Here is a 26,798-nt window from a genome sequence, read left to right as displayed (position 1 = left end):
AGCACTCTTCCACCAGCCACTCTTCACTAAGGAGCTCTTAATCATGATATATGCAGGCATGGTTAATCCTTTCTTCAGGGTCATTTCTGATGTATCGCCACGATCAGAAATTAGCTTCTTGACTTCCATAAAACTTCAAGATTGAAATTAACTTTCACACCTTGGGTAGATTTTGACTTTGTTTAATAGTATAAGTAGAAAAGAGACCTACTTGATATGAAATGGATGGAAATGGGAAATAGCTGAAATACATAGTGGAATGCTGACTTTGCACCAAGCTCTACGCCACTGCTAAGAGACTCCAGAATGGACCTCTTGCACAACAGAAGGGGAATTCTCAATTTACCTCACTGCGGCCTTTGCAACTTACTATTTTATGTGAAATGAAAGAAAATCTGCAGATGCTGGGAATCCAAGCAAGACACACAAAATGCTGGAGGAACTCAGCAGGTCAAGAAAAGCATACAGTCCATGTTTCAAGCTGAAACCCTTCATCGGGACTAGAATAAGAGATGCGGAGTCAGAATAAGAAAGTGGGGGGGGGGCAGGGGAGGAAGAACCACAAGGTAAGAGGTGAAACTGGAAGGGGCTGGGAAGTTTATTGGTGAAAGAGATACACAGGGCTGGAGAAGGGGGAATGTGATAGGAGAGGAAAGAAGGCCATGGAAGGGGGAAGAGCACCAGAGGGAGGTGATGGGTAGGTCAGTAGAGAAGGTGAGAGAGGGTAATGGGAATGGGGTAATGGTGAAGGAGAGGGGCGTTACTGTAAGTTCGAGAAATCAATGTTCATGCCATCAGGTTATTATTTCATTTATTTGTTTATTGAGATACAGTGCGGAATAGGTCCTTCTGGCCCTTCAAGCTGCACCATCCAGCGATCTCCCGATTTAACCCTAGCCTAATCACAGTACAACTTACAATGACTAATTAACCTACCAACCTGTACATCTTTGGACCGTGGGAGGAAACCAGAGGAAATCCATGCGTTCATGAGGAGAACGGAGAAACTCCTTACAGGCAGCTGCAGGAATTGAACCTGCATCTCTGATACTGTACAGCATCGCACTAACCACTGCACTACCGTGCAGCCTGTTGCACTATAATTTGCATTCCATTATTGGTTTTTCTTTTATACTATTCAACATAGTTTTATTTGAAACGATCTATTGAATGCATGCAAAACAAGGATTTTCACAGCATCTCAGTACATGTGACAATAATTATACAATTACTGTCCATTTTACATAAAGGTAATATCATTATGATCCACCCCTTTAAACCTACCCCAATACTGCTGTGTTTATATGTGATTTACATCATTTTCTGTTAACATAGTATCAATCCTACACACACCTGAACGACAAAAATAGTGAGGTTAAACTGGATGAATTAAATTACAGCACAGATTGAGCCCAAGGGCAATTGCTACTGAATTTTGTCACATCACTATGTTGATGCTACCATTTTAGAAGTAGAGCCTTGTGTAGAATTTTCAATGGAGTGTGAACAAGATATCTCAATTGTACGGAAGCATTGGTATGGTTTCTTTATGACCTGACAGAGTGGCCCGCAGTTGAGACGGCAACAGCTCAGGTTGTGTCTATGAGCTTCTCATGGCAAAGGAAACCTGAGCAGCAAATGGCAACAGGAAAAGCAGAAAAGCCGCAGCCTCTAAACAAAGTGGGTTTGAAGTAAAACAATCAGACATCCCTCTTACAGTTCTTACTCCATGAGTCGAACTCCTGATGTTCAGTTCATGATTTTCAGGCGGCCCATCCAAGCAGTACACACAGTCTAGGTCGTCGGCAGCTGAGGGTTCTGCCTAGCGGGCTGCCTGCCCCTTTTCCATGGTTATGTTTGTGCCTTTATATCCCTGGGGAAGGAACACGCAGTTTCCACAGGTATAATGGGAGATTTGCAGGACCTAATGGACACTACAGGAGCCTGGGTGATTCTGGATAGTAATGACCGTGTTATAATTTGAAACTGTGAATGGCGTGTATCATGATGTACTGCAATATTGTGATATTACATAATGTGATCCTGAAAAAGCAACCTTAGAAAAAGGGGGAGAAAACGGCACAGTTTGCATTTGTAAGTAGAGCTTAACATGATCTTTTACTGCTGCAAACAAACCACATCAGCGTTCTCAGGTGTGGTACGGTAACCCATTTTCTCACCTGAGTTCCCAACATGCAGAATACACAAAACAGCATTTCATCCATAAGGACAACGACCCATACACCATTCTAGACAAAGCCTTCAGCATTGAATAAATGTCTTTACAGTGCAGCAGCCTGGCAGAGCATGCCTCCTTAATGCAGACAATACTGAGAAAGCCAAGAAAAACGTTCAAAATAATGAGATGTTTTGAAACAGTGATAGAGTAAAGCTATTTCCTTTGATAAATCACCATTTGTAACAGTATTTTTTTTAACTTGGCAAAAGAACTAGTGAAAATACATGGAGGGACACTTCATGAACTGGAATACATTAACTGTCAGAGTGGTTTAAGTAGAGTCTAAGGTAACTTTCAAAATGCAACTAGGCATGTACTTAAGCTTCTGTGAAGAAAATCACAGGTAACTGGAACTAAATTAGACATCTCTTAAAAATGTAGCATGTAGACAAAACAGCAAATCGGCTCATTTTGTGTTATCAGTTTCTTTGATGTCATGTTTTGAACATTTGCAAGTGGTTCTGCTCCACAATGATACTGGCAGTTCACCATTCAACACACAAGTCATTCCAGTTAGGATTCCAGTGATCTATTGAATAATTTGTGTAAGTCGTCCCTGGAGACCAGGAGGTAGTGAGGGGCATTTCTTTGCAGCCAGGTTGGGTCCAGTCCCATAAAAATTATTACCATATTTTTTTCATGACAAGTGCACGTCCATAGCACATTCTGGCAGTTTGTCACCATTCTGCAGAGGGTGTACTTTCCACTGAACTCAGCAGCAAAATAAACAAAATGCCGGAATAACTGAATGGCTTCTACTAACACAACCAGACATCATATAGAAATTATGCATGAAAAGTCAATGCAGTGCCTCAAAGTGCCACAAACAAGATGGGCAAATTCGCAAAGGTCTTCATAAGATTACTTCTTTGTTAACAACGCTCTCAAATAAAAAATCATAAAATGTGTTTTAACAGAAGCATCACAGTGCATTCTGCCAATCTTCCCTTTTTATGTTTCATAAGTACACAGATTACCAAACCAGTCTGTACTTCCTCACACATGATATTTGTTGTTTTTATTAGAAAGATAAATAATACCTTTTTAAATATGAAACATTGTTAATACTACATACATCCAATCCTGCTCAGAATGTCAGCTTAAAAATATAGCTTACTTATCTTCATGTATAGAATAACTAATTACTCAAAATTAAAGCTAATTCTTAAAGGTTTACAATGAATTCATTTGCTTCATGTTGCCCCAGAGAAACTGATCATATGACCTTCACTTCACAAGTAAATGAACAATTTTTAAAGAGCATATTTTTAATGCAATAACAGAATATAGATCTCGTTTCACTTTATTTGGTGTTGATCAATCACTGCTTGACTCTGTGCATTGGGCTCTCAAACACTGTGAAGATACACCTTCTGCATCTGATTTTACTGTCAAGTAGCAACCAGTTCTGCTTGAAAGTAAAATCAAACGGTTGCTATGTTACATTGCACAAGATTTTTAACTTGAAAAAAAATCCTGCCTGTTACCACAAAGCATCAAATCAAATAAACTTCTTACCTGCCAAAATATCGAGTCTATTGTGCTGCCATGAAACCCTTCTCGCGCTTCAGATGACAAAAGTTTAGGGCCGAGTATTGTCATAAATTCATCAAAATCCACTTGTCCATCACCTGTAACACGCAAGAAATACACGGTCATTCTTGATGAAACTCCTCTTTCAGGCATAAGTAAGGTGTGAGTTTTCTCCAGACTCCTGCCCTTGTATCAGATCACTTCAGTTCATTAATTGTCCATGCCCCTTCATGGCAGATTAGGAACAGAGACGAAAGGTGGTAAGAGATAAAGAGGAAAGGTGCAATGTGACCACAAGAAACTACAGGGGGAGTCATGGACACAGCTCAGCACATCAGGGAAACCAGCCTCCCCCCCCCCCCCTTTCATTCCGTCCATACTTTTCACTGCCTCTGTAAAGCAGCCAACATAATTGCAAAGACCACACCCACTCCAGATATTCTCTCTTCTCTCAGATAAGGCAGAAGCATAAACCTGAAAGCAAGAACCGCTGGGCTCAAGGATGACCTCCACTCTGTTGTAGTAAGGCTATTGAATAGTTCCATAGTATGATAAGATGTACTCATTCTCATAATCTACCCTGTTATGATCTTACACCTTATTGTTCACCTGCACTGCACTTTTTTCTGTAGCTGTTACATTCTATTCTGCATTCAGTTATTGTTGCACCTCGTTCTACATCAATGCACAATGCAACGATTTGAGCTGTATGAACAGCATACAAGATAAGCTTTCCATTGTATCTCTGTATATGTGACAGCAATGATAAACCCACCAACAAAATGGGTTTGCATTCCAATTGCTTTGGTGCCAACTGGTTATTTGGTCAAGTTCACATTTGAGTTTATTGTCACATGTATACAGCCAAATGAAACAATATTCCTCAGGGACAAAGGTGCAAATCACAGTGCATATATCACACACAATGCGGAATAATATTAACAGAATACTATCAACAGATTTTAAAAGGCATTCTGTAAATGTACAAGTTGGTATAATGTGCATATACAACATATAGTTAAGTATTAGTGTTGCTGGTGCTGTCATAGATGATGTGTGCTGAATGGTAACAGGGTGTTCAGAAGTCTCACAGCCTGGTGGAAGAAGTTACCCAGCCTAACAGTCCTTGATCTCATACTGAGGTAACTTCTGCCTGAGGGTAGGGGGTGAAAGAGATTATTAAACTGGGAGGGGTCCTTGACAATGCTGAGGTTCTTTCCAAATATAGCACTTCTGGTTATGTCCTAGATGGGGAAGGGGGAGGGACAGAGAGAGAGGGAGGGGGGAGAGAGACGGGGAGAGAGAGGGGGGAGAGGGGGAGACAGAGGGGGGAGAGAGGGGGAGAGAGAGGGGGGAGAGGGGGAGAGGGAGAGGGAGAGAGAGACACCCCCCCCCCTCCATCCAGGACATTTGAGTTCTGTCTATCTGTATTTTCCAGCAATGAGCTATCATCTGATGAATGATCAACTTAGAGTGGCCTCTGTTCTGGGAAGAACGAGCATTACTAAGCATAGTATGAGGGGGTAAAGATGTTGAAACATCTGGGCTCAGTTGGCAGGTATTACCAGATCGGTTTTAGGAAAATAGATTTTCTAAGCCTAGGAAATACAAAGATGACTCAGACGGAAACACCGTCACTTTGACCTCCTAATAGCATCCGCAGATGATGCGTTTGCCTGCCTACCTGGCCAGGCGATCAGTTTGGCCCTGTTTGTACCTTTCTAGTTGGCAGTTTACAGAATTGTCAGTCCACCTTATCAGTAATCTGCAGAGAGACACGCGAGACTGTGGAAGCTGGAATCTGGAACAACACACAAAGGGGAACTCAGGGGGCATCTCTGGAGGGAAATGGACCTTTCGGGTCAAGACTCTTCAACTGGACAGGTGGGTCATCAGTAAATTCTGGAAGTGTGGCAGCTTCTCACCATGATCTGCCCGTAACTTATTAAAGAGATTTAGCAAGTGATCTCGGTCTTTCAACCCTCCTGCTGTGATCCCTATAGCTCTACATTGCTGATAGCTCCTCTAAATCTGGCTGTTATGACCAGTGCCTTGAGTGGCACAGCATCACAGCAGTTATTGCTATTACACTGCTCGGGGAACATGGGTTTAATCTTGAACTACGATGCCACCTCAGTTCGTACATTTTCCCTGTGGTTGTCTGGGTTTTGCCCATGTCCTCCAATTGCCAAATATCTCCTAAAGACTTGCCGGCAGGTTCACTGCCTGCTCTAAATTGCACCTGGCATGGTTGAGAGAAACGGAGAAACAGAGAGGAGCTGATGGGAGATTGAGTCACAGCAACCATAAATCAGGGAATGTGACTGACAGTAATCTGAGGGCTGGCAGAGACTTATAGGCCGAACATCCTCCTGTGTCTGAAGAAAATGAGAAAGGAAGAAGTAAACAGAACTGGAGCACTCTACAGCCAAATATCAGCATGGTTTCACAACAGTTCTCTTGAGACAGCACAGGCAGAGCCACCAGCTCTTTCCATCATCCCCAGCCCATTCCCCTTCATACAATAAGCTCAGATGAGGAACTGATGAGCAGAATCCAGCACCTCATCCAATATGCCACTCTTTAAAATGGACAGGCACAAACTTCAGTCCCATAAAGCACACTTAGAACGTTATCATTCATCTGACCTCCAAGCCTTTGAGATACAGGTCTAAGCACTTGCTGCCTCGGCACCTTCACATTTTATAGCACGAATTCTGGAAACCCTGGGTCCAGTCTGGGGAGTCCCCTGATATGGTACGAGTTTGCATAGTAAGTCTAGCCCAGGGTTCCAAAGAAGGTCCTCACAGACTGAAAAACCCTGTTGGTATATTCCATGCCTCTAATACTCGAGATGAGATGTTATTGATACGATACTACACTGTTCAATGCCTTTGCTTTTTCAAAAGGTTCAAAGGTTAATGTATAATCAAGGTATACCTAAGATTTATCTTCTCCAGATAGCCACAAAACAAAGAAAACCATGGAAGGTGTTCAAAGAAAAGCAGCAAATCCATGGCTTTTTAATCATCCACCCACGAATATTCCTGTATTGTATCATATTTCTTTGTGTAATTTTTGCATTCCAATGAACTGTCTCTTAATTTGAGTTCAGCTTCATTTTCTGCTATTTCCTCCAGTTTTCGAACATTAAGCACTACCACACAGTACAGGCCTTCAGCCCACAATGCTGTACCAACCTGTTAACATACTCTAACATCAATCTAACCGCTCTTTCCTTAAAATCTTCAATTTTCTATCATTCATGTACCTATATAAGAGTTTCTTAAATACTCTTTATACATCTGCCATTACCATCCACCTGACAGGTCACTACCTGCCTGTTAATTTTCCTGATTCAATATTTATTGGGAGCACTGGTTTCCCTCATCAGCTCCTGAAATTCCTCAACTGACAATCACTTCACTTCAGATAATCCATTAAGCAGTCATCCAATGATATACATACATAATGCCATTTTTATAAGTACTACATATATGATGATTGGTTGACTACAGAGAGGATTGCATTTAGGACAATATCTGGGCTGAATCGTTTCATCTAGAAATGCAACCTGCAGCCCTGGTCACAATATGCATTGTACTGATAACACTGTTTCGCTGTCAGACATGCACAGAATGACATAATTCCCAGTGCATCCACTCCTTTCAAGTATATCTAGATAATTAAGATCATTTGGTACTCTCAGGACCATTTTAACAGCACTGTTCTCGAAGCAGGTCCCAACCCAGGTCCACTCAGGTGGGCCTCTAGACTTACTTCTCCCTTCACGCTCCCAACTGCTTCTTGCTCCACAAGGTACTAACTAGCACCTCCACCTAGCAATCACACACTCCCTGACTTCCCAAATACTCCCTGACCTCCCTGACATGATCCCCAAATTCCCAACCAGGACATTCCCTAAACCCTAAATGATCCTCCAAACTGACCACTGACTGAGGCTCCAAGGATCCCATTCCCCAAACAAATTCTGAACTAAGGATTTAATACATCACCTCAACAAACTCTAATCATTCCCTTGATCTGATTGCTTACAACACACGCCACAGTCACTGTTCAACACAGGATTCAACTCTAGGCCTGACCTGACTTCTGACTGTTAACCCCAGTGTGAATAAAATTTGTCGGAGTGTCATGTCTGAAATGGCCAGAGGCAGACCCCTTGCAACAGCGTTTTGTCTCAGCTTTCCCAGTGCAAATAAACGCCTGAGCCAAAATGTAAAAGAAAAATGTTCTCAGCACTTGATATATTTGTTAGGTTTATCGGTGGCTTTCAGCCAACATCTGCTTAATTTTTTTTTAATTGGCTTTTGTTTCTACAAACATATTTTACATTTTTTCTACTTTGAGGTTATCGAATTCTGAGATAGGAATGCATTTTGTATAGAACAAATTCTGTGGAGCTAACTTGATGAAAATGTGTGCTTTATTTAGAGACACAGTATAGTAACATTGTGGTCCAATGAACCCGAGCTGTCCAAATACACCCATGTCACCAATTAACCTTCCGTCTTCGGAATGTGGGAAGAACCGGAGCATCCGGAGGAAGCCCGCATGGTCTTGGATGAACGTAGAAGCTCCTTACACACAGCAGCGGAATTGAGCACAGGTCACTGGCGCTGCAATAGCATTACGCTATCGTGCCACCTCTTGTTATTTAAAGCTGCCATTTTCCTGTAGTTTGCATCTTGTGCAATAACTGCACTTTGAGTGTTTGGGATGTCCAGAAAGGGGTAGGATCTCTGGTGAAGGGGCTTGCTGGGTCCTTTCTGGGCCAGCTCACCCCACTTTAGCCAAGGCCAGACACTCAACTCTCACCTGTGGCTCCAAGTAGCTATTTGCATGTGTACAGGGGCCACACCCCTTTGCAATGCTTCGACAGGCAGGCTAAACCAGATAATGGTAGCCAGGGGTCTCATACCCTGTGAGACAGGGGCGTTGCTATCTGAACATACAAAGCCAGCTCCAGCGGGCTAGGCAGATGAGATCAACAGTGAGATCTAATGGCCAGGAGAGGGTACTACCCTCTCCTGAGTGAAGGACGTGACAAGGCACAAAGGATGTCATGGTCATCCACTGGAATATTTTACGACACTTGTTCGTACCACTGGAACTGGTCTTCAGAGTTCAAGGGAGTGGAAATGTCCCAGTGCAACAGACTTTATCTCAACTAACCTGCTAAAATCTCAAAAAACAATCTTCAAAAGTTGTCAAAATAATAATCCAGAGTTTGTGATTAGCGGACTGTCCACCAGTCATCTCCAAAGAAAATTTGAGCTGACTTTATGTGGTTCCCCTACTGGGAACTTGCAGCGTAGTTTGATCTCTCAGTGCGGCCCCCTGTGACATTATGGAATCATGCCTACACAGCCTGGGATGGGGTTGGCTGGAAACAAGCCCTTCTTGTAAAATAGCTGTAAAAAAATAGGCAATCTTCCCATCTTGGCTGATGGTCAAAGCTACGAAAAACAATGAATGCTTCAGATCATTCAAGAATATGCAAAACTTATTTAATCTGTTAAAAAATGATTAAAGTTGTTTTCAAACTCTTAAGAACTTAAACACTTAGAATTTTAAATAAATAAATTGTTAGACAAGAGTTCTTTCTTAAATACTATTTAAAAACATTGTAACTAATTAATCTCAGACCCCTAGAGCTTTCTCTCTCCACTGAAATTAATAGAGAAGCTGTCCCTGATGCGTAACAGTGCATTTCCTCTCTGTGGATTCAATATCAAAGTCATTCAAGAAAAAAAACACATCTGTCAGTATTTTTTTAGTAATTTCATAGGGATGTGCCTGTCATGGACAAGGCTAGAAATCACTTTAATTTCATTTGAAAAGGGAACGTTGAGCCAAATTCTTGCATTCCAGGTGAAGTCCAGTTGAGCGCATGGGTGTAGTTTGAGCGTTGAAAGACATTAAATGTTTAGGGTGGTGAATGCAGCTCTAATCAAGCAAGCTATTTCGTCTGGCATGGAATAAGAATGAGAATCGGGCTTGATATCACTGGCATACAGTACGTTATGAAATTTGTTGTTTTGCAGCAGTAGCACATTGCAATACACTATAATAAAAAAAACTATAAATTGCAAAAAGGAATACGATTTACACTGGTTCATTGGGAACATTGGGATCAGTTGCTGCAATTGGCTCAAGTTTAATGGGAAGAGCTAAAAAGGTATACAACTAACAAACTAATTTTATCTGAGTAACAGATATGCATTTCAATGAAATACAGAACTAATTAAAACACTACTAATACTACCTCACTACTATCAAACTGCGTACTGGTTCCGAATAGATTTCGACAGATGGTACACTATCATTTTCTCTTGATTGACTGTAAATGAACAAAATTAGCGCAGACACCTAGAGCAGATAATGGAGTGCCTTCATACAATGCTTTCAATGATTGCATCCTCCAAACTTTCATTTTCATTGTAACATTCAAGATATCTCAATACCTTCAAACTCTTCATGGTTTCTAACTAGCTAAAGTAGTGAAATCATTACATTTTCACTCTCGGCCATTTCTCGCATTTCTAAGCCTGCATACTTAAAACCACAGTGAGCAAATCAGTTTCGAATTGCCTTATTGCTTATTTCCTCCCAACTATCAGTGACAAAAATCACCGCTTTTTGAAGACAAACACATACAACTGAAGCAATTTAAAAACTGTTCGTTCTAAGCAGGGTGAACTGTCTAACGGCCACACAACTGCCACGAGATTGATGTTAGTTAGAAATAGTTCAGCAACAGTCTCTTGTTCCAGTTAAGCAGCATTGTGTCCCAAATAAACCAAGAGAATCCTGGCTATTTTTTCAATCAGACTTTGTTCCTTAAGAGTTGTCCCAAATAAGTGGTTCCCTTGATTAACTGATGGCCCAACTAACCATAATCCAATATATGTATATTAAATAAATACTAATTAGTGCAGAAGAGCTGAAAAATGTAAAAAAATAATTTGGTAGTGTACATGGTTCATTGTCCATTCAGAAATCTGATGATGGAAGGGAAGAAACTGTTCCTGAAATGTTAAGGAGTGCGTGTCTTCAGTCTCTAGTACCTCATCCTTGATGGTAGCAATGAGAAAAGGTCATGCCCTGGGTAATGGGGTTCCTTAATGATAGATGTCGCCTTTTTGAAATGTCTCCTTCTGAAGGTGTCCTCAATGCTGGGGAAGCTAGATGGAGCTGGCTGAGTTTACAACTTTTTACAGCTTTCTCTGAACCTGTGGCATGCCTCCCCCCCCATACCAAATGGAGATGGAACTAGTTAGAATGCTCTCCATGGTACATCTGTAAAAAAATGTTCAACCTTTGGTGACATACTAATCTCCTCAAACTCCAAATGAATTACAGCCCCTGTAATGCCTTCTTTGGAATTGTATCAATATGTTAGGCATGAGATAGATCTTCAGAGATGTTGACATCCAGGAACATGAAACTGCTCACTTTTTCCACTTCTGATTCCTCAATAAAGACTGGTGTGTGTTCCCTTAACTTCCCCTTCCTGAAGTCCACAATCAATTACTTGGTCTTACTGATATTGAGTGCAAGGTTGATGTTGCAAACACCACTCAACCAGCTGATCTCTCCCACTCCGGTACGCCTCCTCGTCACTGCCGACTATAGTTGTGTCATTGACATGGTTACAGATGGAGCTTGAGCTATGCCCAGCCACACAGTCGTGGGTGCAGACAGAGTAGGACAGTGGGCTAAGCTCACATCCTTGAGGTGAGCCAGCATCGACTGTCAGCGAGGAGGAGATGTTGTTCCTGATCTGCGTTGACTGAGGTCTCCCAAGAGGAAGTCAGGAATTTAGTTGCAGAAGGAGGTATGGAGAGCCAAGTTTTGGAGCTAGTTTATTAGAACTGAGGGTTTGGTTGTGTGGACATGACAAACCTTTCAAAGGATTTCATCACAGTGGATGTGAGTACAACTGGGCAATAGTCTTTGAAGCAGCTCACGCTGCTTTTCTTGTGATTGTCGCCCATTTGAAGTAGCTGAGAACCTCCGACTGCAGCAGTAAGAGACAAGATGTCCATAGCCACTTTTACCAGTTGACTGGCACAGGTTTTCAGTGCCCTATCAGGCATACCATAATACCTTGCAAGAGTTCACCCACTTGAAAGATATTCTGATGTCGACCTCTGAGACAGAAATCACAGGGTCATAGATGCTGCAGGGAATTGCACAGGTATAGTTTTGTTCTCCCTTTCAAAGTGTGCATAAAAAGCATTCAGCTCATCTGGGAGTGAAGCAACACGGCTATTCATGATCTTAAGGTTTGCCTTGAATGAAGTAATGGCCTGCAAACCCTGCCAGAGCTGATGTGCATCCAATTCTGTCTCTAAATTCAATCCGAATTGGGGTTTTTTCTCTTAGAATAGCCTTTTGTACATCATTTCTGTACTTTTTGTATAAATCTGGATCACTGGTCTTAAATGACACACATCAAGCCCTCAGCAGACTACAAATCTCCTTTTTCACCTTTGGCTTTTGGATTGAGTATGTCCAATATATTTTTTTTTAAAACTTTTTTTATTGCATTTTTAAATGGTTACAAAGTATGAAAAAACAATGTATATAACCCATACCCCCTCCCCTTAACCCCTCCCCCCTAACTGCCCTATAGAAAAAAAAGAAAGAAAGAAAGAAAGAAAGACAGAATGCCTGGTTGTTGGAAGATCTCCACATGCTCCCTGGAATTCGTAATAACTTTAATATGTATATTTATTTCTTTCCCCTAATAACCAATTGTTTCAACTTCAGAGCATCTATATATTTAATCCTGAAACCGAAACTCAAACTAAATAAGTATCAGAAAGAATTTATAAAAATTGCACTGGCAGTAGCCAAAAAAGCTATTGCAGTTACTTGGAAATCGGATACACATTTAAGTATAGATTCTTGGAAGAAAGAAATCTATGGTTGTATTCCATTAGAAAAAATTACTTATAATTTAAGAGATAAATATGAAACATTTTTGAAAATTTGGAGTCCAATATATTCTTGAAGGGACACACTCATCAGCACAGGTCTTGGTGAAGTCAGTGACAACTGTAGTGCATTCATTCAAATTTGAGATGAATCCCAGAATGTTGTCCAGTCTACCGACTCAAAGCAGTCATGTAAGCATTCCTCTGACCTCCCTTGACAATGCTTTCTTGGTCCTTACCACTGGAGCTGAGATATTTCATCTTTGTTTGTACATCCAGAGTAGAAGTACAGGCATGTGGTCAGACTTTCCAAAGTGTGGGTGGGGGCTAGTGTGGTAACTATTCTTGATGTTGTATAACAGAGGTCAAGTGTGCTGGCTGCTCTGGTTCCATAGGTGATATGATGATGGCAGCTGTTCACAGACTTCTTTATGCTGGCCCAGTTGAAATCTCCCACAGTGATGGGGGATGCTTCAGGCAGTGCTGTTTTGTGTCTGCTGATCACGGTGCTCTGCTCCTCCAGTGCATGCCTGATGTTGGCCAGAGGTGGAATATACACTACCAGGATGATGGCAGAAAAATCCCTCAGCAGATAAAATGGATGAAACTTGACTACTAAGTGCTCCAATCAAGCAGGCTACCTTGTATGGGATGGTGTCAAGTATTTCAACATGGTTGGGGTAGCACTCATCTCCAACAATGGGAAGTATTATTTCACACTCCTGATTTGCACCTTGCATGTGGTGCCAGCTGGTGGCGTAGTGGCATCAGCTCTGGACTTCGGGGCCAGAGGTCCCGAGTTCGAATCCGGCCAGCAAAAGTCAAAAGTCTCTTGCTGCAGGATCCCCAATCTCTGACCTACACTTGTAGGCAACACATTGATAAGGACAATCCTGGTTTCTGGTCAGCTGCTGATAATGTTGGCTTCAATGTCATTAAGGGTAGGTAGTTTGTCAAAGGTGGTCATCCCCTAACAATTACATGGCATAAAGAAGGACAAGGACAACATGGGCAGTACAGGAGAATTCTCATGAGTCACGTTCCAGCCCACACATCCTCCCCCGTTCTTCCTTTGCAATCTAGAAATTACTGTCTCTCTCACCTGTCCATCAACTCTCAGACACCTCCACTCCCTAATGCTCTGTGCTCTCTATTGCTTACAGTAGTCAATTAATCTACTGACAGGCACTTAGGGTCATAGAGTCATGGAAAACTGTGGCACAGAAATGTTCCCTTTGGCCCATCTAGTCCTTGCTGAACACATAAACTTCACCCATCCACCTGCACCCAGACATGGTCCTCAATACCTCTCCCATCCATGTACCTATCCAAACTTTGTCTAAATGTAGAAATCAAACTCACATCCACCACTTGCACTGGCAGCTCATTCCACACTCACAACACTCTCAGAGTGAAGATGTTTTACATGTTCTTTGGGATGTGGAAGTGAACTAGAGCACTCAGGGAAATCCACGTGACCACAGACATAACATGCAAACTCCACTCAGACAGAATCCTATATCAGGAATAAACCTGAATTGCAGGAGCCAGGCAGTACCACCTTGCTTCCCTAACATATTGATGATGGTGCAGGAGACCACATGGTGCACCCTTGCTAACTCCCAGCAAAGCAACTCACTTGACCCATTTCCTGCTCTCTGAAACCCTGCAACTTACTTTTCCATTCCCAATGATTTTTCCTTTAGGATTCTTTTTTTCCATTTGTTAAAATAGGGCGATATGCTATGGCCAGTTAATCTATGAATCAATTATCAAAGTTCAAAGTCAATTAATTTATTATCAAACTAAGTATACATCAACAGATACTAACCTGAGGTTTATCTTCTTGCAGGCATTCGCAGTAGAACAAAGTACAACAGAATCAATTAAAAACTACATACAAAGAATAATTAAAAATACAATCTCAAAAAGAAACAAGTAATAATAAATAAATAAACTGAGAATATGAATTGTAGAGTTTTTGAAATTAAATCCAGAATTTGTGCTCAATGATCAATTCAGTGTTGTAGTGAGTGAAGATGTCCATGCTGGGTCAGTAGCCTGATGGTTGTAGGGTAATAACTGGTGGTGTGGAACATTAGGTACCTCCTTCCTCATGGCAGGAGCAAGAGCATGGCCAGGATGGTGGATGATGGACCTTGATGATGGATGCTACTTTCTTGTGGCATTGCTCCTTGTAGATGTACTCAATGGTCGGGAGGGTTATTCCTGTGAAAAACCCTCTATGGAAGAACTTGGGTATATGAAGAACCCGGGGAAAACCCAAACCATCTTGGGGAGAGCATGTAAGTCCCACATTAAAAACACCTAAGATCAGGATTGTACCTTGTTCCTTGGAGGTGTGGGGCATTAACACTTACTGCTGTGTCAGAATGGTGTAATCAGTACTGGGTGGTCCTTGTAGTGTTTTATGATTTGATTGCCTATGCCAGAGTCTTGTTTACAGTTTAGCCACAACACCACAGCTTGTGTTCAATATGACTTGGGGACATTTCTATATAAAATGCAGGCTAATTAGTCCCGCATTAAAAGTGGGAAATTGAAATCAGGAACTGCTTCAGTCCGGATTTATATGAATGCTCTTTCTTCATTGGTCTCGATATATTTTCACCCTCCTGAGAACCTCACAGTTGTGTTTTATACCTCGATATTGCAGTGCACCATGCCAAAATGTGAACAGTACAATACTAATAAAAGTCAGAGTAAATTTATTATCAAAGAGCGTATGGTACTATATGTCACCATATACTACTTTGAGATTCATTTTCCTGTAGGCACTTACAGCAAAATGAAGAAATTCAATAGAATTTATGAAAACCCTTGCATAAACAAAAACTGACAACCAATGTGCAAAAGAAAACAAACCGTGCAAATAGAAAAAATAAATACAACTGAGAACTTGAATTGTAGAATCCTTGAAGGTAAGTCTGTAGGTGCGGAATCTGTTCAGAGTTGAGGTGACTGCAGTTATCCATGCCCCTTCGGGAACCTGATGATTGAGGGGTATTAACTGTTCCTGAATCTGGAGGTGTGGGACCCAAGGCTCCTGTAATTTCTTCCTGATGACAGTAACAAGAGAGCATGGCCTGCAGAGTAGGGGTTCCTGATAAATGATGCTGCTTTTTTGTAGCATCAGGATGACGCTGGAGAGATACAGCAAGGTTTTGTGGGCAGCTCACAAAACTACCAGATATATATCTTCTGAACTGTTATCACTGCAATCTGCAGTCCGTAATTTCCTTTTGAAACACACTCATGAACCATCTAAAAGCACTCACAGTCCCCTGACGAGCTTGAAATTTGGGCAAACTTAACTCTCGTGAATATCCTCAGATACATAAAGTGTAAAGGAGATGTGAGAGTAGATATTTGAACACAGGAAAACGGTACTGGACAGGGACATGGCAGACAAACTAAGTATTTTGCATCAGTCTTCACTGAGGAAAACACTAGCAGTATGGTGGAAGATCCAGGTGTCAGGGGTCACGAAGTGTGTGAACTTACCATTACTAGAGAGTAGGTTCTAAGGAAAATGAAAGGTCTCAAGGTAGATAAGTCACCTGGACCAGATGGTGTATACCCTAGGGTTCTGAAAGAGGTGGCTGAAGAGGTCGGAAGAATTAGTAATGATCTTCAAGATTCTGGAATGGCTTCAGAAGACTAGAAAATTGCAAATGTCACTCCACTCTTCAAGAACAGAGAGAGGCAGAAGAAAGGAAACTATAGGCCAGTTAGTTTGACCTCAGTGGTTGGGAAGATGTTGGAGTCGATTATTAAGGATGAGGTTTCAGGGTACTTGGAGACACATGATTATATAAGCCATAGTCAACATGGTTTCCTCAAGGAAAAATCTTTCCTGACAAATCTGTTGGAATTCTTTGAAGAAATAACAAGCAGGATAGAAAAAGGAGAATCAGTTGATGTTGTACACTTGGATATTCAGAAGGCCTTTGGCAAGGTGCTGCACATGAGGCTGCTTAACAAGATAAGAGCCTGTGGTATTATAGGAAAGAATTTAGCATGGATAAAGCAATGGCTGATTGGTAGGAGACAAAGAGTGGGAATAAAGGGACCAATTTCTGGCTGGCTGCTGGTGACTAGTGGTGTCCCACTGAGGTCTGCGATGGGACCAATTATTTTTACATTATTTGTCAATGATTTGGATGATGGAATTGACTTTATTGTTAAGTTTGCAAATAATACTAAAGATAGGTGGAGGGGCAGATAGTTTTGAAGAAGTAGAGAGGCTGCAGAAGGACTTAAACAAATTAAGAGAATGGGCAAAGAAATGGCAGATGGAATACAGCATCAGGAAGTGTATGGTTATGCACTTCAGTAGAAGAAATTAAAGGGTTGACTATTTTCCAAATGGAGAGAAAACACAAAAAACTGAAGTGCAAATCAGCTTGGGCGTCCTTCTACAGGTATGTGAAGAGCAAGAGGATTAGACATGAGAGAATAGGATCAACCAAGTGTGACAGTGGAAAAGTGTGTATGGAACCAGAGGAGATAGCAGAGGTACTTAATGAATACTTTGCTTCAGTGTTCAGTATCTTAGCGATTATAGGGATGACTTACAGCAGACTGAAAAGTTTGAGCATGTAGGTGTTAAGAAAAAGGATGTGCTGGAGCCTTTGGAAAGCATCAAGTTGGATAAGTCACCAGCACCGGATGAGATGTACCCCAGGCTACCGTGGGAGGTGAGGGAGAAGATTGCTGAACCTCTGGCGATGATCTTTGCATCATCAACGGGGACGGGAGAGGTTCCGGAGGATTGGAAGGATGCAGATGTTGTTCCATTATTCAAGAAAGAGAGTAGAGATAGCCCAGGAAATTATAGACCAGCGAGTCTTACTTCAGTGGTTGATAAGTTGATGGAGAAGATCCTGAAAGGCAGGATTTATGAACATTTGGAGAGGTATAATATGATTAGGAATACTCAGCATGGCTTTGTCAAGGGCAGGTTGTGCCTTATGAGCCTGATTGAATTTTTTGAAGTTGTGACTAAACACATTGATGAAGGTAGAGCAATAGATGTTGTGTATATGGATTTCAGCAAGGCATTTGGCAAGGCACCCCATGCAAGGCTTAGAGAAAGTAAGGAGGCATGGGATCCAAGGAGACATTGCTTTGTGGAACCAGAACTGGCTTGCCCACAGAAGGCAAAGAGTGATTGTAGATGGGTCATATTCTGCATGGAAGTCAGTCACCAGCGGTGTGCCTCAGGGATCTGTACTGGGACCATTACTCCGGTATTTTCATAAATGATCTAGATTAGGAAGTGGAGGGATGGGTTAGTAAATTTGCTGATGGTGCAAAGGTTGGAGGTGTTGTGGATAGTGTGGAGGGCTGTCAGAGGTTACAGCAGGTGATTGATAGGATGCAAAACTGGTCTGAGAATTGGGAGATGAAGTTCAACCCTGATAAGTGTGAGGTGGTTCATTTTGGTAGGTCAAATATGATGACAGAATATAGTATTAATGGTAAGACCCTTGGCAGTGTGGAGGATCAGAGGGATCTTGTCATCCGAGTCCATAGGACGCTCAAAGCTGCTGCGCAGGTTGACTCTGTGGTTAAGAAAGTATATGGTGCATTGGCTTTCAACAATTGTGGGATTGAGTTTAGGAGCCAAGAGGTAATGTTGCAGCTATACAGGACACTGGTCAGATCCCACTTGGACTACTGTGCTCAGTTCTGTTTGCCTCACTACATGAAGGATGTGGAAACCATAGGAGGGGTGCATAGGAGATTTACAAGGATGTTGCCTGGATTGGGGAGCATACCTTATGAGAATAGGTTGAGTGAACTCAGCCTATTTTCTTTGGAGCGACAGAGGATGAGAGGTGACCTGATTGAGGTGTACAAGATAATGAGAGGCATTGATTGTATGGATAGTCAGAGGCTTTTCCCCAGGGCTGAAATAGCTAGAACAAGAGGGCACAGTTCTAAGGTGCTTGGAAGCAGGTTCAGAGGAGATGTCAGGGGTAAGTTTTTTATGCAGAGAGTGGTGAGTGCGTGGAATGGGCTGCCAGTGACAGTGGTGGAGGCGGATACGATAGGGTCTTTTAAGAGACTCCTGGACAGGTACATGGAGTTCAGAAAGATAGAGGGCTAGGGGTAACCCTAGGTAATTCCTAAGGTAAGGACATGTTCACACAGCTTTGAGGGCCAAAGGGCCTGTATTGTGCTGTAGGTTTTCTATGTTTCTATGTTAATTTAAAGGTTGAATATGTGGTGAGGCAGGCAAATGCAACGTTAGCATTCATTTCAAGAGGATCAGGAGGTAAAAGCAAGAATGTAGTCTTGAGACTTTATAAAGCACTGGTGAGGCCTCACTTGGAGTATTCAGAGCAGTTTTGGGCCAATTATCTTAGAAAGGATCTGTTGAAACTGGAGAGGGTTCAAAGGAGGTACACCAAAAAATGATTCCAGGATTGAACAGCTTGTCAGATGAGGAGTACTTGATGGCTCTGGGCCTGTATTCAGTAGAATTCAGGAGAATAAAGTGCGACCTAGTTGAAACCTATCAAATGGTGAAATGCCTTGATAAAGTGGATGTGCAGAGAATGTTTCCTATGGTGGGAGAATCTAAGACCAGAGGACATAGCTTCAGAATAGAGGGGCGTCTTTTTAGGAAGGAGATGTGGAGGAATTTCTTTAGCTAGAGAGTGGTGAATCTGTGGAATTCTTTACCACAGCTGTGGAGGCCAAGCCTTTATGTAATTTTAAGGCAGAAGTTGATAGATTCCTGATTGGTCAGGGCAACAAAAAAGTACAGGGAGAAGGCAGGAGATTGGGGCTGAGAGGAAAATTCCATCAGCTATGATGAAATGGCAGAGCAGACACAATGGGCCAAATTGCCTAATTCTGCTCCTATATCTTATGGTCTTATGGAATACAGGCATGGCACCAGGAATGTTGTTGAGGGTGACAATAACTAAACTTTATTTACTTATTGAAAAGGTTCTTAATTGTAGCCAATGCCAAATGGTACAAACTGTATCTTGAAACCACTTACAGTTGATTGTCCAAATCAATTCAGCTTTAAAAAGTCCAACAAGAGGAACTCTGTGCAACCCAAGCAGATGCACTACCTGTGTTGCTTGATATGCATGTCCCGTCTGGCCAATATACACTGCTCCACATTCACAGGGAATCTAGTAAATGGGAATCATCCTGACTCCCAGGTCATCTTTGACCTGCATAACCTGTCGTTTGAGCTTTCTTACAGGCTTGCGAATGGTATTAATCCACGAATACGCTCCCAACATAGAGCAGTTCTTTCCACTTTGATTAATCATGTAAAAACTATTTCAGACTTGGAGAGTCTCCGCAAGGAAATAAGCCGATTACAGAATGGCTACAAGGTGAAGGAAATTGAAATCAATTGGGAACTTTAAAGGACCGATGGAAAAATTAGGAAATCTAATAACGAGGAGGAACCCATCGCTACCGCCTGTCTTCCCTTTATTTCTATGGTTTCTGGAAGGATCGCTAGGATTGTGAAGAAATACTGGATTTATACTATCCACAAAGCTGTAAGGAAGCTCAAATCACAGTTTATGTATTTCAAGGATGACTTGGGACTCAGGACAGCTGGTGTTTATAGGATTCCCTGTGAATGCAGAGCAGTGTATATCGACCAGGTGGGACACACGGTGGAAACCCGCATCAAGGAGCACAGGAGGTGCATCCAATTCAGTTACCCAGAGAAATCAGCAGTAGCAGAACATTGCGTTCACAATGTTCACAAGATTGACTTCGATGGCATAAAACTGCCGTGCCTTGCTGCGCCATGAATTCTGGGACCACCTGGTGAAGGAAGACATTGAAATAAACCATAGGAAAAGAATTTTAACAAAGATGAAGATCTTGCTCTAAGTAAAAAATGGAATTTGGTTGTAAACAAGGTGGGACAGCAGAAACTTGATTGGATAAGGACTAACCAATCAGGAGGGATGGATGACAAGGACATAAATACCACTGGACTAGACATGTCTAGGCATCATCCCTGATGAAGATGGCAGAGATTGTCATTGAAGCATCGATTAATATCGATACCTGTGCCTGGCTACAATCCCAAGAGGAGGTTATGTTGACATAGAAAATACGTCAGCCAATTTACACAGAATAAGCACCAGTGAAGTAGTGATCCCAATACCTATTTTTAGAGATATAAATATCACTCGGTTCCATGGATAACTCTTCACCTCAAAGTAAAAATATCTCACTGAATCTTTTAAGTCCACATGAGAGATGAAATTAATAAGATATCCAAAAGCCAGCCCATTCAGCTATGTAGCAATCCCACAGAAATACAGAACTGCTAATAAAATGGAACCAATAGGGCATTCTTTGCAAAGAAATATGCACAGATTCTTGATAAGTTATAGTTGCAGAATCCTTTGAATGTTTTCCCAGGGTATACTTCCAGAAAGAATAAAAGATAGAATTATATGACTCATTATTCAGGCAAATGCATCAGAAGTTGGAGGAAATTATTACCCATGAGGTTTCTATACTAATTAGATATTCATGAAGGAATGCTGACAGCCAGTCATTTAGATTGATGGTAGTCAAAGCTACTCAGCTGATTTTTTGATAGACTATTAATGTAAATGTGTTTGTAATGGAAACTAAAGGAGGAAAATCCTGGGGGATCATCCTATAACATAAAGAAGTGTATTACACATTTATTATTATTAGTATCCTTGTAATAGTGCAGTTTTTCTTGATTTAACCATAGCCAATTATCTTTACAGATTACTTGAAAAACAATGGAAAATTCATACCTTCAACTAAAACAAATCTAATTTCCACATACAAAATTTGTTTGATCAATACTGCATATTCATTGAGCTAGATACTTTAAAGCATCTAAAATGTAGTATTATAAAGCATTGTATTCCACTTTTAGAATATATAAATTAATGATCACAAAACTATTTCTGTTTAATTCCACCTGTTCTTTTGGTGAATCTTTAACTGCAACAACAAAGTAGAGAACAATTACTAAATCAGAGTTTCCGCAAGTTATTTTGCAGCAACATCATCTCTCAGAGTTTCAAATTCAGCCTCATTAAGAAATTGATATATGTATAGACAGATAACTAAAGATTTGATCAAATAGAGATTTTAAGAAATATGATTATAAGCAGGATATCAAAAATATCTAAATTAATAGCAAATAAAATTTCACAGATTCCAGTACATCACTGGAAAAAAATACTTTCAGTGATAAAATAGAAGGATACCCATATAACAATTACAGGACGGAAACAGGCCATCTTGGCCCATCTAGTCCATGCCGAACGCTTACTCTCACCTAGTCCCACCGACCTGCACTCAGCCCATAACCCTCCATTCCTTTCCTGTCCACATACCTATCCAATTTTTTTCTAAATGACAATATAGAACCTGCCTCTACCACTTCTACTGGAAGCTCATTCCACACAGCTACCACTCTCTGAGTAAAGAAGTTTGCCCTTGTGCTACCCCTAAACTTCTGCCCCCTAACTCTCAACTCCTGTCCTCATTTGAATCTCCCCTCTCAATGGAAAAAGCCTATCCACGTCAACTCTATCTATCCCCCTCATAATTTTAAATACCTCTATCAAGTCCCCCCTCAACCTTCTATGCTCCAAAGAATAAAGACCTAACTTGTTCAACCTTTCCCTGTAACTTAGGTGCTGAAACCCAGGTAACAGTCTAGTAAATCTTCTCTGTACTCTCTCTATTTTGTTGACATCTTTCCTATAATTCAGTGACCAAACCATACACAATACTCCAAATTTGGCCTCACCAATGCCTTGTACAATTTTAACATTACATCCCAACTCCTATACTCAATGCTCTGATTTATAAAGGCCAGCATACCAAAAGCTTTCTTCACCACCCTATCCACATGAGATTCCACCTTCAGGGAACTATGCACCATTATTCCGAGATCACTCTGTTCTACTGCATTCCTCAATGCCCTACCATTTACCATGTATGTCCTAAAATGACAATTAAGGAACACACACAAAATGCTGGAGGAACTCAGCAGGCCAGGCAGCATCAATGGAAAAAAGTACAGTCAAGCTCTCGGGCCAAGACGTCAACTGTACTTATTTTTTCCATAGATGCTGCCTGGCCTGCTGAGTTCCTCCAGCATTTTGTGTGAGTTGCTTGGATTTCCAGCATCTGCAGATTTTCTCTTGCTTGTGGATGTTGAAGGAAAATGAACCTCCTTCTGAGATAAGAAGACAGTCCTTTAAGATTGAAAAGAAAAGGGCTACATTATCTGAGCCTTTAAAAAAAATGAAGAAAATATAAAGGGCTTGATACAGTAGGTGGATTGCTGAGAAGCTATTTCCCCTGACTGTGGGGTGTATGAACTGGGGAGGTGTACTTGCGGCAGCTGTGATTTAAGACCTATTTTCAAGTTGAAGGAAAGGACTAGGGGGTGAAATTACTAAGCAATACCAGTATAGTATGTAAGCCTGTGGTTACAAGAACATAGCAATGATAGGATTGGAAGCTTTAAAAGGAATACAGGAACTAAAGGAGAGTAAAAGAATTGTTAGCACATGACCATGTACTTGTTATTAGTATTTGATTTATTCCTAAAGCACTTGCCAAGTTGAGCTACTTGGTGCTTTCGTGCTTTGTGTGGATACAGACAATGTGTAGATGAGTAACCAGGGGACAACAAGATGCGCACTACCTCACTGTGGGTCATCGGATTTCTGTCTTTGTGGGCATCGCTGAACATTGGCCTTTGTTGTTCAACCCATTAGTAATCACAGCATTCTTGAGTCAAAGTACCCCAGATGCGTCATAGTCATAGAACTTCACAGCACAGTAAAAAGCCCTTCAGCCCATCTAGTCTGTGCTGAACTATTATTCTGCTGAGTACCACTCACCTGCACCTGACCCATAGCCCTCCATATCCCTCCCATCCGTGTACTTATCCCAACTTCTCTTTAATGTTGAAATTCAACCCACGTCCACTACTTCCACAACCCGCTTGTCCGGCACTTTCATCACCCTCTGCGTGTAGATTCCCCCTCATGTGCCCCTTAAACATTTCACCTTTCACCCTTAACCAATGACCTCTAGTACTAGTCTCCCAATCTCAGTGAAAAAGCCTCCTTGCATTACTCTATCTATATCACACATAATTTTATATAACTCTATCAAACCTCCCCTCATTCTCTTACGCTCCAAATAACAAAAGTCCGAACCTATTTAACCTTTCCCTGCAAGTCCTGGTCCTCAGGTCTAGGAAATATTCTTGTAAATTTTCTCTAAACTCTTTCCTGTAGGTGGGTGACCAGAACTGCACACAATGCTCTAAATTGGGCCCCATGAGTGCCTTATCCAACTTCAACATGACATTCCAAATCCTGTACTCAAGACTTTGATTTATGAAGGTCAATGCGTCAAAAGCTTTCTTTTCAACCTTATCTACCGGTGACACCACTTTCAAGGAATGAAGAATCTGCATTCCCAAATCCCTCTGTTCTACCGTGCTCCTCGGTGCCCTACCGTTCACTGAGTAAGTCCTACCCTGGCGTGTCCTCCCAAAGCGCTACTTGTCCACCGGCACGCAGTAATATCCATCTGCCATTTTTCAGCCCATTTTTCCAGCTGAGGACATAATGTGATTTGGAGTTCACTTGGCAGGCATTAGAATGAACAGTCCTGAAGAAGGGTCTCGGCCTGAAACATGGACAGTTTACACTTCTCCATAGATGCTGCCTGGCCTGCTGAGTTCCTCCAGCATTTTGTTGGTGTGTGTTGTTTTGGATTTCCAGCATCTGCAGATTTTCTCATCTAAGTCATTGCCTCAGCAGGTAGCTTTGCACTAGAAATGTAAAGGTACATCATCCCTTTTTTTATTTTACTATCTTGTTGAATAACGTCTTCACACAAGTCAAATGTGATTTTGAATGAACTAAAATAGTTGTCAATTGATGAAAAGACCTGCAGAACGCACAAATTGTCAAAATGCCATCAGCACAGTCATTTCCCCTGCCTGTCACCTTGTCACCTGTTCTACCTTGTGCAACCACTGCAGCAGCAAGGTCACGTGCTGGACAACTGCAAAGTGCAATTTCAGCATCCCATGAATAGTGTCCAGTGCATCCAGCCCAATAAATCCACATACGTGACAGATGGCAGTAATAGCAGAATATTAAATACGTTAGCAACATGACATGGAGATGGTCCTTGTTCTAATTTCGTCCTCACTGAGTACATAAACCAGGTAACATACCCTTTGTGCGTAAACCAAGGGAATTAAAATACCACATTACCAGTCCTGCTACGCTTGACAGAGAGGTCCCACATCACAAGATGGAGTGGCCCATTGCCTACTGTGACACAGGGTGCTCTGCACCAGCTCATTAACGTCTCTGAAATTAATCAGACTACCAGATGGCTGAGCAGTACTGTGTATGCATAAGGAAGTGCGACATCCAGACAGAAAGCAACTTTTCAAACACTTTCACCACCTGATGTGCGGGCGAAACAGCAGCACGGGCAAACCCGTCAAGATTTGACACTGGGGGAAAGTGCAGCCTCTGTCCTGAGCCCTCCCCTGTGGGGGGTGGGGGGGCAGTGATACCGCAGCAGCAGCTTTTGAGAATTCAAATAAAGTTGGTGTGTGTGGCACTAGAGAAAGGTAGGGAGATGATTGGATGGAGTAGCATGGTAGCTTATTGGTTAACACAACATTTTACAGCACTCGGTTAAGGCTTTTCTACATTCTCCCATGACCACGTGGGTTTCCTCCATGTGCTCAGGTTTCCTCCCACATTCCAAAGACATCCAGTTAGTGGGTTAATTGGTCATTGTAAGTTGTCCTGTGGATGGGTTAGGGTTAAATCTGGGGTTGCTGGGCAGCATGGCTTGAAGGGGCAGAACGGCCTATTCCACACTGCATCAGATAAACAAGCAAATAAATAAATAGATAGATAGATAAAGGAGTTCGTCGGTGGGTCACCTCGTATTCAGCTCTCATGCAGTGTCTACAGCGAGTACTTTTCCTTTAAAGACTCCTTACTTTAGTCCTTTTGGTGGTTTAATCTAACAAATCAATGAGCAGTTTTGGAACCCATATCCAAGAAAGGTTTTTCCAGTATCAGAGAGGGTCAAGAGGAAGTTCACGAAAATCATCCCGGAAATGAAAGGATTAATGCATAAGGAGCGTTTGATAGCTCTGGGCCTGTACTTAGTGGAATTTAGAAGAATGGGGGGGGGGGGGCAGGGTGATCTAATTGAAAGCTACCAAATATTGCAAGGCCTAGACAGAATGGATGGGGAGAAAATGTTTCCAATAGTGGAAGAGTCTAGGACCAGAGGGCACAACCTCAGAATAGAAAGGGTCCAACACATCCCTTTAGAACAGAGAGATATTTCTTTAGCCAGAGGGAGGTGAATTCATTGCCAGGGACATTGTTGAAGGATATATTTAAAGTTTAAATCGGTTCTTCATTAATTAGGGTGTCAAAAGTTACTGGGAGAAGGCCAAAGAACGGGATTTAGAGGAAAAATAAATCAGCAATGATGAGGTGGTGGGGCAGATTCAATGGGCCGAATGGCCTAAATTCTACTACATCTTATGGTCTAAATTAGAAGCAAGACAGCAAATAATAAACAGGAAAAATTCTGCAGGTGCTGGAAATCCAAAGCAAGCTCCACAAAATGCTAGAGGAACTCAGTAGGTCAGGCAGCATCCATGGAAATAAATAAACAGCCAACATTTTGGGCTGAAATCCTTCCACACATCCAACATATCATTCTGTGCAACTTCCGCCAACTCCACAGGGACCCTACCACCAAACATATCTTAACCCACACCCCCCCCACCGCCCGCCGATTCACCACTTTCTGCAGGGATCACTTCTTCCATGATTCCCTTGTCCGTTCGATCCCGCCCCCCCCCCTCCACTAATCTCCCTTCTGGAACTTATCCCTATAAGCGGCCAAAAATCACACCCGCCCATTCACCTCCTCTCTCACTTTTATTCAGGGATCCAAACAGTCCTTCC

The 26,798-nt window shown here is 41.8% G+C and overlaps 1 protein-coding gene across 2 annotated transcripts in view; it reads right to left on the bottom strand.

The window, feature by feature from the left end:
• Window positions 1-26,798, bottom strand: part of caln1 (calneuron 1) — a 444,094-nt gene that overhangs the window by 353,987 nt on the left and 63,309 nt on the right. For both annotated transcript variants that reach the window (XM_059971403.1, XM_059971404.1), the window contains exon 3: window positions 3,758-3,870. In XM_059971403.1, the coding sequence (XP_059827386.1) occupies window positions 3,758-3,870 (113 nt within the window). The remainder of the gene's footprint in view (window positions 1-3,757; window positions 3,871-26,798) is intronic.

This window comes from Hypanus sabinus, chromosome 6, assembly GCF_030144855.1.
Source record: "Hypanus sabinus isolate sHypSab1 chromosome 6, sHypSab1.hap1, whole genome shotgun sequence".
Lineage (NCBI taxonomy): Eukaryota > Metazoa > Chordata > Chondrichthyes > Myliobatiformes > Dasyatidae > Hypanus > Hypanus sabinus.
Note: the sequence above shows the minus strand (reverse complement) of the source record. Positions and strands in the feature narration are given on the sequence as shown.